Source organism: Colobus angolensis, unplaced genomic scaffold (genome assembly GCF_000951035.1).
Source record: "Colobus angolensis palliatus isolate OR3802 unplaced genomic scaffold, Cang.pa_1.0 Scaffold585, whole genome shotgun sequence".
Lineage (NCBI taxonomy): Eukaryota > Metazoa > Chordata > Mammalia > Primates > Cercopithecidae > Colobus > Colobus angolensis.
In genome coordinates this window covers 1496127-1510352 of record NW_012119432.1, presented here as the reverse complement: position 1 = coordinate 1510352, position 14226 = coordinate 1496127, and the positions used below count along the sequence as shown (strand labels likewise).

The 14226-nt window shown below is 41.7% G+C and overlaps 1 protein-coding gene across 1 annotated transcript in view; it reads left to right on the top strand.

The window, feature by feature from the left end:
- LOC105526290 (sperm protein associated with the nucleus on the X chromosome N2) overlaps window positions 1-5071 on the top strand; it is a 28429-nt gene extending 23358 nt beyond the window's left edge. Inside the window, exon 2 of the mRNA XM_011962236.1 lies at window positions 4607-5071. Coding sequence (XP_011817626.1) covers window positions 4607-4993 — 387 coding nt within the window. The 3' untranslated portion in view covers window positions 4994-5071. The remainder of the gene's footprint in view (window positions 1-4606) is intronic.
- Window positions 5072-14226: the final 9155 nt, after the last annotated feature.

The window sequence follows — 14226 nt, the reverse complement described above, 5'->3', positions numbered from 1 at the left end:
GTCAGTAAGCATTTGCATACTGTCTTATTAGATGTTGGGTGAGGTGTAACGCCGGCCAAGTATTCCATATAGAAGGGGGAGAAAATACAGGGAGATTCTGGAGGATAAAGGGGCATTTGTACATGAGTTTAAATGGGTGTTAACTGAGGGGCTTTTGGGAAATGACACATAAACGCATGAGGAACAGTGGGAGAAGTGAAGTCCAGGCCATTTTAACCTTTAGGGAGAGTTTGGTTAGTTGTTTTTTTTTAATAAAATTTTTCCTGAAGATTCCGGGTGGTAAGGAATATGCAAAGCCCATTTAATGTTTAGCGCCTTTATCAGCTGTTGGTTAAACTGTGAAACAAATTGGCCCACTGTGTGACTGGATGCAAGAGGGGAGTTTAAACCGGTGGATAATATGGGTGGAGAGAATAGAAGCGATGGTGTGTGCCTTTTGGTGGTGGTAGGAAAAGCTTTTATCCATCCAGAGAATGCATCGCCTATTGTCAGAAGGTATAGGAATCATTTTATGGGGGGCATGTGAGTGATGTTGATTTGCAAGTCCTGCCCTGGTAAGTGTCCCCGGGCCTTGTGTGTTGGAAAGGAGGTAGTTTGATAGCTTCCTGAGGGGAAGTTCTAGTGCAAAGGGAAGATGCCTTAGTAATATGTTTGAGATGGGCAGCCATGGTGGAAGAATACATATAAGTTTTTAAAAGCTGGAGTAGGGGCAGTAACCAGCATGGAAATGGTTGTGCACATATAAAAGTACAGAAGGTTTCTTCAACTTGGGTAAGACACTTTTATCATTGAGGTAGAACCATTTTTTCCTGAATGGCGCCAGCCCGGGCAAGAGGGGTTTGTTCCTCCTGGGTATATACAGGGTGTATGCTGGGGAAAATGAGCAATAATGATGGGGTTTTAAAGGCTGCCTGCCAGGCTGCAGGATTTGTTGAAAGGTTTTTCTTGAGTATGGCATCTTTAGACTTTCGGCGTCCCTTGCAATGGATAATGGTGGCCATCAGAGGTAGTTTATCCACCCCCAGCAGCTTATGTATAAGTTTGCCATTTCTTATGGGGGTTCCTTTTGCAGTTAGGAAACCCTGTTCCTGCCAGATTAAGGCATGAGAGTGTAGTTCATGGTATGCATATTTGGAATTGGTGTAAATGTTGACCCTCTTTGCCTTTGCTAGGGTGAGGGCCCTGGTTAGGGCAACTAGCTTTGCCTGTTGAGAGGCAGCATGGGGTGGGAGAGCATTGGATTCTAGGAGTTTATTTTCAGCAATGATGACATAGCCAGCTGCTGGACATGGCTGCCTAAAAGAGCTTCCATTAATTAACCGTGTGTGTTCCCTGCAAATGGGCATCTGAAATGTGCTGGAAGGGGGAGGAGAGGGAGTCTAAGGGGTCCAGACAGGAGAGAGAGAGCTTAGATACGTGTAGGGGACTGAGGGATAACCAGGAAACAGTGGGTGAAGGGGGGTGTTGAATAGGTTGTATAATAAAGGACCAGTCTGGGGGCCGGGCGCGGTGGCTCACGCCTGTAATCCCAGCACTTTGGGAGGCCGAGGTGGGCAGATCATGACGTCAGGAGATCGAGTCCATTCTGGCTAACACGGTGAAACCCCGTCTCTACTAAAAATACAAAAAAAAAAATTAACCAGGCATGGTGGCGGGCGCCTGTAGTCCCAGCTACTTGGGAGGCTGAGGCAGGAGAATGGCGTGAACCTGGGAGGCAGAGCTTGCAGTGAGTGGAGATTGTGCCACTGCACTCCAGCCTGGGTAACAGAGCAAAACACCATCTCAAAAATAAATAAATAAATAAAATAAAGGATCAGTCTGTTTGCGCCTAGGGAGGATTCCATTGATTCTCACAATAGAGATCGAAGAACTGAAAAAGGGTCCAGAATATTCTGGTAAAACTGAGTAAGTAGTTGTCCTATTGAGTATCCAATAGGAAAGATATGGGTTTACCAGAGACTGATAGCATTACCCTGGGTTCTGTGGTGGTGATGGCGGTGGGAGCGGTGGACTCCAGGCCCCATCAGACTTCAGGTAAAGGTGGTGAAGCAGGATGAAGAGTTTCACTGAGCACAGTCTGACTTCCAGTGTTACTTGATACCACAGATGGGTCAAGGTTTCCAGCATGTCCTGGGATTAGGCCAGGCTTTTTGGACGCACTTACAACAGGCTCCTGGAGTTGACCGTTGCCAAGTTGAGGAATTCTGTATGCCTTGGGAACCCTGTTGAGTGGCAACTATCAGCATGTGGTATTTAGCCTGGTCCTTTTTTAGGTTTGGGGTTTTTAGTTCTTCCTCTCTATTCTTAAAGACCTTGAAGGCCACTTTGATTAAGTCTCTTTGGGAGGTTTGAGGGCTATCCTCCAGTTTTTAAAGTTTTTTTTCAAATGTCTGGGGCTGACTGGGAGATAAATTGTAAATGGAGGTCGATTTTGCCCTTATTGTTATTAGGGCTTAAGGTGGTATATTTAGTTGTGACCTTTGAAAGGTGGGAGAGGAAAAGAGCAGGGGTGACTTTATTTATGCCAGCTAGAAGGCATGATATCATATGGCCTGGTTTCTGTCTGTCTACGGAAGTTGCCTGAAAATTCCAATTGGGGTCAGTTCTGGGGACAGCTAGGGTTCCCACTGGGTTATGAGAAGCATCTTGTTGGTGGAGGGTGTTCTCATGGGCCTGGGTGCCAATAAAGATGTGTTCCCTGTCCTCCAAGGTGAGGGTAGAGGAGAAGATGACATATATGTCATGGCAGGTAAGGCCATAAGATTTAGAGAAGTACAGAAATTCCTTGTGGAAGGAGGTAGGATCCATTGAAAAGGAGCTAAGTGTCTTTTCACTATGGGAGAAGTCAGCCAGAGAGAAGGGAACTTGAATTCAGATTATGCCTTTAGCCCTTGCGACCTCCTGCAGGGGAAGGACTTTGGAAGGCCTTTGGGCATGTGCCTGGTTTCTGGAGATAAGGGGTTGGGCATGAGACCTGGTTTGAGGTGGAGAAGGAAGGGGGATGGAGGGCTACAGTAAGGGGGGTAGAGGAGCTGGATCCAAGGAGAAGGTGGAGGGAATGGTGGCGGGCAGGAGGCAGAGGAAAGGGTGTGTTGGCCAAGTTGAAATTCAGAGGAGGAAGCCTTGTCTGTAGGAGGAGGCATTTTGGGGGGTTTCTCCTTGAGGAGGAAGATTTGAAAAGGTGAACAAGATTGGCAGAGAGAGAGAGTGAGGCATGAAAGGAGATAAGCAAAGCACTTAGAGTATTTACCTTTGTGTTGAAGAAAGTTTTTTAGATTATGTTAAATTTGGAGGTTGAATGTTTTGTTTCTTTGGAAGAGGGGAGTGAATACTCTGGATGGGAGTGAATACCCCTGAGGAAAGTGAGTACCCTGGAAGGCAGTGAATACCCCAGCGGGGAGCGAGTACTCCAGAGAGAAGTGAATACCCCAGAGGAAAGTGAGGACTCGATTCCTCCTGGGAGAAGGGACCCGGAGAGTCGGGGCAGCCCCATAACTATTCATGCTCCCCAGAGGCTGGAGCGGCCAGAGTGGCAAACGTTCTGAGGGTGTACCCTAAGAATGTAGGCTGCAGTCACCTGGTGACTGTGGAGACCTCTCCCCCAGCACTGGAATATTTTAGAGAACAGGCAGAAATAGTGAGGAATCTGAAAAGGAGGAAGAGGGAGACTCACCCAATAATTGAAGCCCAGTGTACCATGTGATGTCCAGCAATGGGGGTGATCCTTTTTGCAGCTGCCTGGAAAGGGGAAGAAATGAAAAATAAGGTGGATTGTTTGGTCAATATCTGAAGGTTATCCCAGGGCTGGAGAAGACTAGAGAATAAGGGGAATGGAACTGGGAACAGGGAGTACACTCAGGATCTGGAAGCAGGCCCTGGTCTAGTTTGTGCTGCTTGCTGCTTTCCAGGTTGCAACAGAAAACTTACCCATTAGAACCCAATCACCATTCCAGGTTTTGGCACCAAAATGATAGGTTTTGAAGGGAAGGCGAGGATGAAAGAAAGACACACAGAGAGGGGGCAGCTCAAACAGCAACACAGGAATATTTTAGACACCTGTGGAAGTAGAGGACAAGCTTAATGCCAGTGCCCACCAATGTTTACAGGCTGGGGTCCTTACAGGTATGGGTGGGAGGGATCTGGGCAGTATGGGATGCTGCCTGGCAGGATATTGAGAAGATGTTCTTATGATCAGGTGGTTTGGCCCTTTTTCCAGTGGAATATCATTGTGGTGTTCCTTAGAACTTTGCCAAGCAAGATATGATAGGGATGTTTCTTTAGTTGAGTCTTTATGAACCCTGTGGTCAGGTGGTTAAGCAGGATGTTTCTCCCGGCCTGAACCCCCATGGAATGTTTCACTTTGACCAAGGTCTGCAAAATAGCAAAGAGCTTACAAAATGGTGCAGTTTGGACTAACAGATGACCCTACCCATGCTCCTCTTCTTCTTCCCCATAGATCCCTACCCTATGATTACACCTTGTTCTACTCTGGCAGAAACCCCTTCCTCAACGTGCATTCCTTCTCATAAAGCCCCCCTTGCTATCCAGTCTCTATCCTATTCACCCAAAATAATGTCTTTCTGGTCTTTGCCTGTTTTCTTACCAGATGCAGGAGGCACCAAACAGACTCTTAGCCCCCAAACAGAGCTTTCAAAAGGCAAAAACAGTAGAATTTCTAACAATAATAGTGTATTACTACAGGAAGGGTAAGAAAATAAATTCAAATCAACTGCAGAATGACCAATCCCAAGAGAACTCCATCAATCCAGTCCAAGAGGAAGAGGAGGAAGACCAAGACTCATCTGAATTATCTTCACAGGAGGACGAAGACCTATACTCATCTGAAATATCTTCACAGGAGGATGAAGACCTATACTCATCTGAAGGATCTTCACAGGAGTATGAAGAACTATACTCATCTGAAATATCTTCACAGGAGGATGAAGACCCAGACTTATCTGAAAGATCTTCACAGGAGGGTGAGGAGGACTAGTCAAACATGGAGAAACCAAATTGGACAAATCCTCACCACCAATGGCAATGATTACAATAAAATCAAGTTGGAGGAGCTGATGACTGTGTATATCTCTGCCTGTTTTCTGATGGTGGGGAGGAAGGGAAGGGAAGAGGTAGGCATCTGAGAAGGGAAGGATATGACATCCTGTAGTGTTGGCAGACAGACCCACAGGTTGACAGTTAGCCAGACATTGTAAATAAGGCCTGGGGGAGGACTTATACCTAGAGACAAATTTTCTTCTTAAAATTTTATCTAACAGGAGAGGAAGAAAAGGACTTGGTGTTTGGAGCATGTGAATGTGTAGAAGGGCATTTAAAAAGATCTGTATTGGCTGGGCATGGTGGCTCATGCCTATAATTCCAGCAATTTGAGAGGCCAAGGCAGATGATCACCTGAGGTCAGGAGTTCGAGACTAGCCTGTCCAACATGGCAAACCCCCGTCTCTACTAAAAAAAAAAAAAAATACAAAAATTAGCTGGGTGTGGTGGCAGGTGCCTGTAATCCCAGCTACTCAGGAGGCTGAGGCAGGGGAATCACTTGAACCCAGGAGGCGGAAGTTGCAGTGAGCTGAGATCTGGCCACTGCACTCCAGCCTAGGGGACAGAGCGAGACTCTGTCTCCAAAAATAAATAAATAAAATAAAATACAAAGATCTGTATTGTATGTAGGTGACAGTGACACTCTTTCCAAAATGAAGACATCAAAATCACCATCTCTAGGCCACATACCTCATAGTGGTGTGGGTTGCAACTCAACCAATACTGTGAGCAACTGAAGCCCCTCATAAGGACCAAAAACCTCACCCTACATAAAGTAAGACAGCATGTCACACATACCAAAATAATGGTATTTGGGGGCCATGGTCCCAATACTAGGGCATTTCCTTGTTAAGAAACTAGTGGCCATTGTCTACTGCAGGCAATAAATGAAAGCATAGTCTACAGAGAATTTGAATATAATGATACAAGTAAAAGTTGGTATTTTTATTACCATTTCCATACACCAGCATTTCTATAGAATGTCAATGATTAAGAATTCTTCCCTTGAAAAAAATATTGTTTTTATTGAAGGGAATACAATAAAGTGATTTGGCATCAATGTAGAGGGCTGAGTTATATTCTTTGAATTAATTGCTCAAGACCCTCTCCTGTTTGTTTACTCATTCACTCTCCTTTATTTGCATGATCCAGTTTTATTTCTCTTGTGTACATTGGCAATCATTGTAATGCATTTGATGTGTACCCTTTTCTCTGTATGAGTGTCAATATATGTTTTTTTATTGTTTGTGGACATTTGTTTTCAATTTATGTAGCCATTGTCAGTATTTAATTTTCACTCAGGCCTGTTTTTAAGATGCATCTATTTATATATAATCTGTTCTTCCCTTGTAAATGAATATATCAGGCACATTTTTGTATTTTGTAAATTTTAGAAAGATATTTTGATATTTTTGTACCCACCTTCTGGTCCATGTTTTGTTTAATTTATACCTTAGTGTTACATTTTCTTTCAAGTGACTGCAAATAGTATCATGTGTTTAATTTTGATTTCCACATGTTCAATGTTAGTATATAGAAGTGTGATGGATTTTTTATTTCTATTTTAAAGAAATTTTATTGTGTATATTTGAGGCTTATAACATGATATTATGGGATACATAAAGTAAAATGGTTACTATGGTGAAGCAGATTAGCATACCTCTCTTCTTAGTTTTTAAGTGTGTGACAATAGCAGCTAAAATCTACTTATTTAGCAAAAATTCATGATGCAATTTCATCAGCTTTAGTCCCCCTGTACATTAGATCTTTATGCTTGTTTATCCATATTGTGGCAAATGCCAAGATCTCTTTTCTTTAAGTCTGAATAGTATTTAATTCTGTATAACTATAAATACACACACACACACACACACACCACATTTTTAAATCCATTCATCCATTGATGGGCATTTAAATGGTTTCCATATCTGGGCTATTGTGAATAATGCTGTAATGAATGTGACAGTGCATATATTTATATGAGGCTGTGATTTCATCTCCTTTGGGTATATACCCAGAAGGATTGCTGCGTCATATGGTAGTTACATTTTATTTTATTTAGAAACCTCCATACTGTTTTACATAATGGTTATACCAATCTACATTTCCACCAAGAGTGTGCTAGATTTGTTTTTTCTTCACACTCTCATCAAAATTTCTTATTTATTGTTTAATTGATAATAGCCATCTTAACAAGTTTGAAGTGATATTCTGGTTTTAGTAGGTATTTCTCTTATGATTAATGATGTTGAACATCTTTTAATGTATCTGTTAGCATGCCATTGTGAGAAATAATATGAAGAGATATCACATTGTATCTTTTACTCCATTTCCTCCAGTTATAAGATCTTGCAAAAGTACAAAAGTACATCACAACCAGAAAACTGGCATTAGTACAGTTCATCTGTTCAGATCACCAATTTTGCATGTGTTCATTTGTGTGTGTGTGTGTGTGTGTGTTTAGTTATATTCAGTTTTATCATATGCCTACCTTCAAGGGACAACCACCATATTAATATAGAAGAGTTTCATCAATACAAGGATCTCTCGTTTTTCCTGTAATAGCTACACCCAGCTTTCCCATCAAGTTCATAATCCCTAGTGACCACTATTCTCAGCCTATACAATTTTGTTATTTTGAGAATCTTATATAAATGGAATAATTTAAACTTGAGAAAGATGATTTAGGATATCTGGTAGGGGAAATTTCTAAGCGGCAAAGCATTCAAGATGTAACCTGGATTATTCTGAAAGCATTCAGTTATATGCATTCACAAAGAGATGGTTTGCTATTGGAACATAGACTTGAAAGGGAAGCAGAGCATAAAAGTTTGAAAAATTAGTGGCCTGATGATGTGATAAAAGAGAAAACATCATTTTCTGGGGAGGAATTTAGCACACTGCAGAGATTTGCATAAGTAATGAGGAGCCAAATGTTAATCACCAAGATAATGAACAAAATGTCTTCAGGGCATGTCAGAGCTCTTGGCTGCAGCCCCTCCCATAACAGGCCAGGAAGCCTAGGAGAAAAAATGGTTTCTCTGGGACCAGGGCCCCGGCTGCTCTCTACAGCCTCTGGACATGGCACTCTGCATTCCAGCTGTTTCAGTGCCAGTTGTGGCTAAAAGGGTGGCTTCCATATGGTTTGGGGCCTGCAGTGAACAAAAGTTAAGAATTGAGGTTTGGGAACCTCCACGTAAGTTTTAGAGGATGTATGAAAATGCTTGGATGTCCAGCCAGAAGTCTGCTGCCTTCTTTGTAAAATTATAAAATATCTGAGGCCTTGCCAGCCATGCAGAACTGTAAGTCAATAAAACCTCCTGTTTATAAATTACCCAGGCTCAGGTAGTATCTTTATAGCAGTGTGAAAATGCACTAATACAAATACTTAACTGAGAACCTATTTCAGGTGAGTTGGTATGTAGTGAGAAAACATAAAACTATTCAAAGGATAAAATAACTAGAATTAGATATTTTTCCTGGAGGTATAGCTCTATTTTTATCATTTGGATTACCCTTTGGCAATCTCACTTTACTGTAGTATGCTCTTCATTCCTATCAAGAGCATCATGTTTAGCTATTTACAAAAGAGACAACTTAAGCATAGATATCCATGATTAAAATTGTAACTAAATTGATTATGAAACACATGACAGGGAATCTAAATATTGCTATTTCTGGATTAAACAGGCAATGCATATCCTTAATAAACAACTGTGTTCTTTGATCTATATCTTAGAGTCTGTAAAATATATTAATACTTCTACCTTAAAAATAATACATTATTTTGTGTAGTCATATAGCACTAGATGAATTTCAACTGGGAACACACTACCAGAAATACCAAAATCTCTCACCTGGCTTTCTAGAATATTGATAATCACCCTCCATTTTCTTTCTTGATCTTTCTACCAGGTTCTTTCCATTGCTCCAGTAAACTAAAAAGTTTTAAAGACTTTCATGGAGTACTGACTTCTCATATGCCCCATTTTCTTGACCTCCAGCTCACCCCAACACAGCTTATAAAAACATTATAAGAGGGAGAAGAAGCATAGTACATTGCAGTTAATGGTATGCACTTTGGAACCACTGTCTAGTTTTGTGATTTGGGGCAAGTAATATAGCCTTGTATATGCTTTACTTTCTCCACCTCATAGAGTTATCAGGATAATTAAATTTATGATAACTTATTTGTAAAGCACTTAGAACAATTTCAGGCACGTAACAGGTATTATGCAGAAAGTTTTAAAATCAACAAGTCTCTCTAGGCTTAGCACAGACATGACCACCTCCAAGAATCTTTCCATAATTTTGCTCTCACAAAACCAGGTTGCATGCCCCTCCTCTTTAAATTCCTCCTCCATGTGCTCTGGCTTCTCATTATATTCATCACACTATAATGTAGTTGTCAATTGCTCTTAGGATTTCCCCATTGGAGTAATAGACAGGGAAGATGTTCTACAGCTGATAAATGGAAGTTTCCTTATGGTGGGAATTTTATCTTTTTTTCCATCTATCAGATCCCCAGTGCCTAGGATAGTATCAAGCGCAGACACATGTAACTAAAAAAATTGTTGAATGAATTGTCTAAATTTTTCATCTGATAAGTTTCTTAATCCTTTTATATGTTCACCTATTATAGTACTTCACATTACAGATACACAATAATAATAACATTAATAGTAATTAATCAATATATACCTGTCATGAACTGCCTTGGTCTGTTTTGTGCTGATACAACTGAATATCTAAGACTGGGTAATTTATAAATGCAAAAATGTTTCTCCCACAGTTCTGGAGGCTAGGAAGTTCAAGACCAGGTCATGAGGATCTGATGAAGGTCTTCTTGCTCTATCCTCACATGGTGGAAGTGAAATTTTCTGATGACATAATCTTACATAATTACAAATTTACTGATAACATAATCTTACATAAAAAAATCTAGAGACTTTAATGGAAAACTGTTAGAATTAATAAATGAATTGAGTAAAGTTGCAGGATACAAAATCAACATTAAAAATTAGTAGCATTTCTATGTATTGGTAACAAATAATCTGAAAAGAAAATTATGAAAACAATATGATTTAGAGTAGTAACAAAAAATTAAATACCTAGGTGTAAACTCCACTAAAGAGGTAAAATACCTGGATACTGAAAATGTAAAACACTGATAAAAGAAATTTAAAAGACACAAATAAATGGAAAGATTTTTCCTGTTCATAAATACTATGAAAATGTCCATATTACTCAAAGCAATCTAAATCTAAAGTCTTAGTGCAATCTCTGTCAAAATTCCAATGCTGTTTGCAACACGAATGAAAAAGAAATGTTATGAAATTTTGGGGTATTGCTTTTCTGGTTGGAATCCTCTGTGGCCAGGGGCGCCTATGCCCAAGTTTTTGTCCTGTGTCCAGGAAGAATGAGGTATGCACACAAGCAGAGGGTGAGCAAGATGAAGAGGAGATTTATTCAGTGTTAGAACAGCTCAGAGAAGACCTGCAGTGGGTAGCTCTTCTCTGTAGACAGGTCATCCTGCCATCTCTGCAGCTCTCAGCAGAGCAGGGGCCTGAAGTGAATGGATCCTCTCTGCCAGCAGGGCATCTTGAAGAGTGTTCAGCAATCAGCAGAGAGGAGACCCTGGAGAGGGTAGCACTTCTCTGCAACTGATTGTCCCAATGTCTGCTGCTCCCAGCAGGGAAGAAGCCTTGGAGAGGGTGGCTCCTCTCCCCAAGCATGTCATCCCAGCATCTGCAACATTTATCAGAGAGAAAGCTCTGGAGAGGGTAGCTCTTCTCTCCTGCTGGTCACCTTGATGTCTGCTCTGCTTTGGCTAAGTCTGGGGTTTTTATGGTCTTCAGAGGGAGAAAGTGCGTGCTGATTGGTTCATGGACAACCATGGATGTGCCTGGGAAAAAGTACCATGAGTTCCCTCTCTGGTCCACAGTACTGGCAGAGGAGCCCACACGCTTCAGGACTTTCTGGCCTGAAGGTGGGGCTTCACCTGGGACCTGCCATCTTCTGCCCAGAGTCTGTCTGCCTCCCACTACCATTCATGGTGCCCAGACTGTGCCAATTGGCACCTGCAGGCCAACACTGTGCTGCCCGCTCCCCAGCTGCCTCGGCTTCCCTCCTATATTCATCAGTGCCCAAAATTCAGAGGGGGGCCAAGGTGGCAGGGGCCTAGTGTCCGCACTGCCCCAAGCATGCACTCACCCAGCCGGCTGCAGTAGCACCAGAGCTCAGCCCCAATTTTGTTCCAAGATCAGAGTGGGCTCTGGTAGTGGGGAGAGGTCAGGCAATGGGAACAGGCACTTCTGAGCCTGGAGGGGTAAGGAGACCTACCCAGGTCCCCAAGAGTACAGAGAATCTTGGGTCTGCAGCCAGACTTGGATGGTTAAAGCTGTACCCAGGGACCTCCCGCCAACCCAACTTGAAAGGGGTGGGGCTCCCACTTGTACCCAGCTCCTGCAGGCTCTGGGGAGTGTGCATCCTCAGCCATACCTCTGTTATTGGAGCAGGTGCCAGCAATGGGGAGAAGCCAGGCAGCGGGAGAAGGCACTTCAGAGCATGAGGGGTAGGAGACCCTCCCAGGACCCCAATAGCACAGAGACACCCAAATCTGGAGTTGCAGTGAAGCTCCTGCCTGCTCTATGGAGCAGGAGGCCCCGGGCCCACGAGGACAGGGCTCCTGCATGCTTAATGAAGTGTATAGCCCTGTCTGCAGCTCCCTGCTGCAGTGGCATCTTTGCAATGGCCACTCTAGATGGGCCACTGCTGCCATCAAAAATACTTCAATTACTATAGAACCACAAGAGACTCTACATAGCCAAAACAATCTTGAGCAAAAAGAACAGTGCCAAAGGCAACACTACCTGATTTAAAAATATATTACAAAGCTACAGTAAATAATGCAGCATGATACTGGCACAAAGACAGAGAGACAGACAGATACACAGACAAATGGAACAAAATAGAAAACCCAAAAAATAAACTAAACTATTTATGGTCAACTGATTTTGACAAAGGTACCAGGAACATACAACAGGGAAAGAAGAGCCGCTTCAATAAATGGTACTGAGAAAACGGGATATACACATGCAGTGTAATAAAATTAGACCCTTTTCTCACACCATATATAAAATTAAATAAAAAATGAAGAGTTTTTAAACTTATAAGTTCAGGGGTGTATGTGCAGACTGTGCATGTTTGTTACATAGGTAAACATTTGTGATAGGGGATAGTTACAAAGATAATTTTACCACCCAGGTATTAAGTCTAGTATCCATTAGTTAGTTATTTTTCCTGATCCTTTCCCTTCTCTTACCTTCCATGCCCTGGTAGACCCCAGTGTTCTTTGTTCCCCTCTATGTGTCCATGTATTCTCATCATTTAGCTCCCACTTACAGGTGAGAACATGCTGTATTTGTTTTACTGTTCCTGCTTTAGTTTGCTAAGAGTAATTGCCTTCAGCTCTATCCATGTCCCTGAAAAGTACATGATCAAAGACAAAGACAGAAATACCATTCAATCCAGCAATCTTTTTATTGGGTATACACCCAAAGGAATATAAATCATTCTATTATAAAGATACAAACGTGTATGTTCATTGCAACACTACTCACAACATCAAAGACATGGAATCGATGTAAATGCCTATCAATGATACACTGAATAAAGAAAACAAAGTACATACACACCATGAAATACTATGCAGCCATAAAAAAATAAATACTTAAAGAAAATGCCTGAAACTCTAAAACTACTTCTGAAAACGTGTAAAGAAATAGCTCCGGCCGGGCATGGTGGCTCACGTCTGTAATTCCAGCACTTTTTGAGGCTGAGGTGGGTGTATCACCTCAGGTCAGGAGTTCAAGACCAGCCTGGCCAACAGGATAAAACCCTGTTTCTACTAAAAACACAAAAATTAGCTGGGCATGGTGGCGGGCACCTGTAACCTCAGCTATTTGGGAGGCTGAGGCAGGAGAATTGCTTGAACCCAGGAGGCAGAGGTTGCAGTGAGCTGAGATCGTGCCATTGCACTCCAGCCTGGGCAATAAGAGTGAAACTCTGTCGCGGGGGGGAAAAAAAAAGAAGTAACCCCATGACATTGCTCTTAGCAGTAATTGTTTGGATATAATCCTGAAAACAAGCAATGAAAACAGAAGTAAACCAATAGAATGGCATCAAACTGAAATGCTTCTGCACAGCAAAAAGACAATTAACCAAGTGGAAGGACAACCCACAGAATGGGAGAAATATTTGCAAACCATACATCTCTTAAGGGGTTAATGCCCAAAATATATATGAAACTCAAAAAGTCAATAGCAAGAAAACAAATAATGTCATTCAAAAGTGGGCAGAGAACCTGAACAGATATTTTGTAAAAGACATACAAATGGAAAATCAGCACATTAAAATAAATAGAATTACCAATCATTAGGGAAATGCAAATTACAACTAAAATGAAATATCTCTTCGCACTGTTACAATGGCTTTAATACAAAAGATGAAAGATAACATGTTTTGGAAAGAATGCAGAGAAAAGGGAACTCATATACTGTTGGTGGATTGTAAATTAGTACATTCAATATGGAAAACAGTATTGAAGTTCCTCTAAAACCTAAAAATAGAACTACCTTATGACCCATGTCATATGTACTTCTGGATATGTACTCAAAGAAACAGAAAACAATACATCACAGTAATATCTGCACTCCCATGTCCAGTGCAGCATTATTCGCAATAGCCAAGATATGGAAACCACCTATGTGTCCATCAATGGATTAATGAATAAAGAAAATGTGATATACACATACAACAAAATACTATTCAGCCTTAAAACAGGAGGGAAATACTTTCTTATTTGTATATATTTAGGATGCAGTTTTGTTGCATGGATGTATTGAGTAGTTGTGAAGTCTGGGCTTTTAGTGTAGCCATCACTTGAATAGTGTACATTGTATCCATTACATAATTACTCATCCATCACCCCTGTATTAGGCCATTCTTGCATTCTTGCATTGCCATAAGAAATGCCTGAGACTGAGTATTTTTCTTTTTTTAGACAGAGTCCCGCTATGTCACCCAGGCTGGAGTGCAGTGGTGCGATCTCAGCTCACTGCAAGCTCCGCCTCCTGGGTTCACGCTATTCTCCTGCCTCAGCCTCCCGAG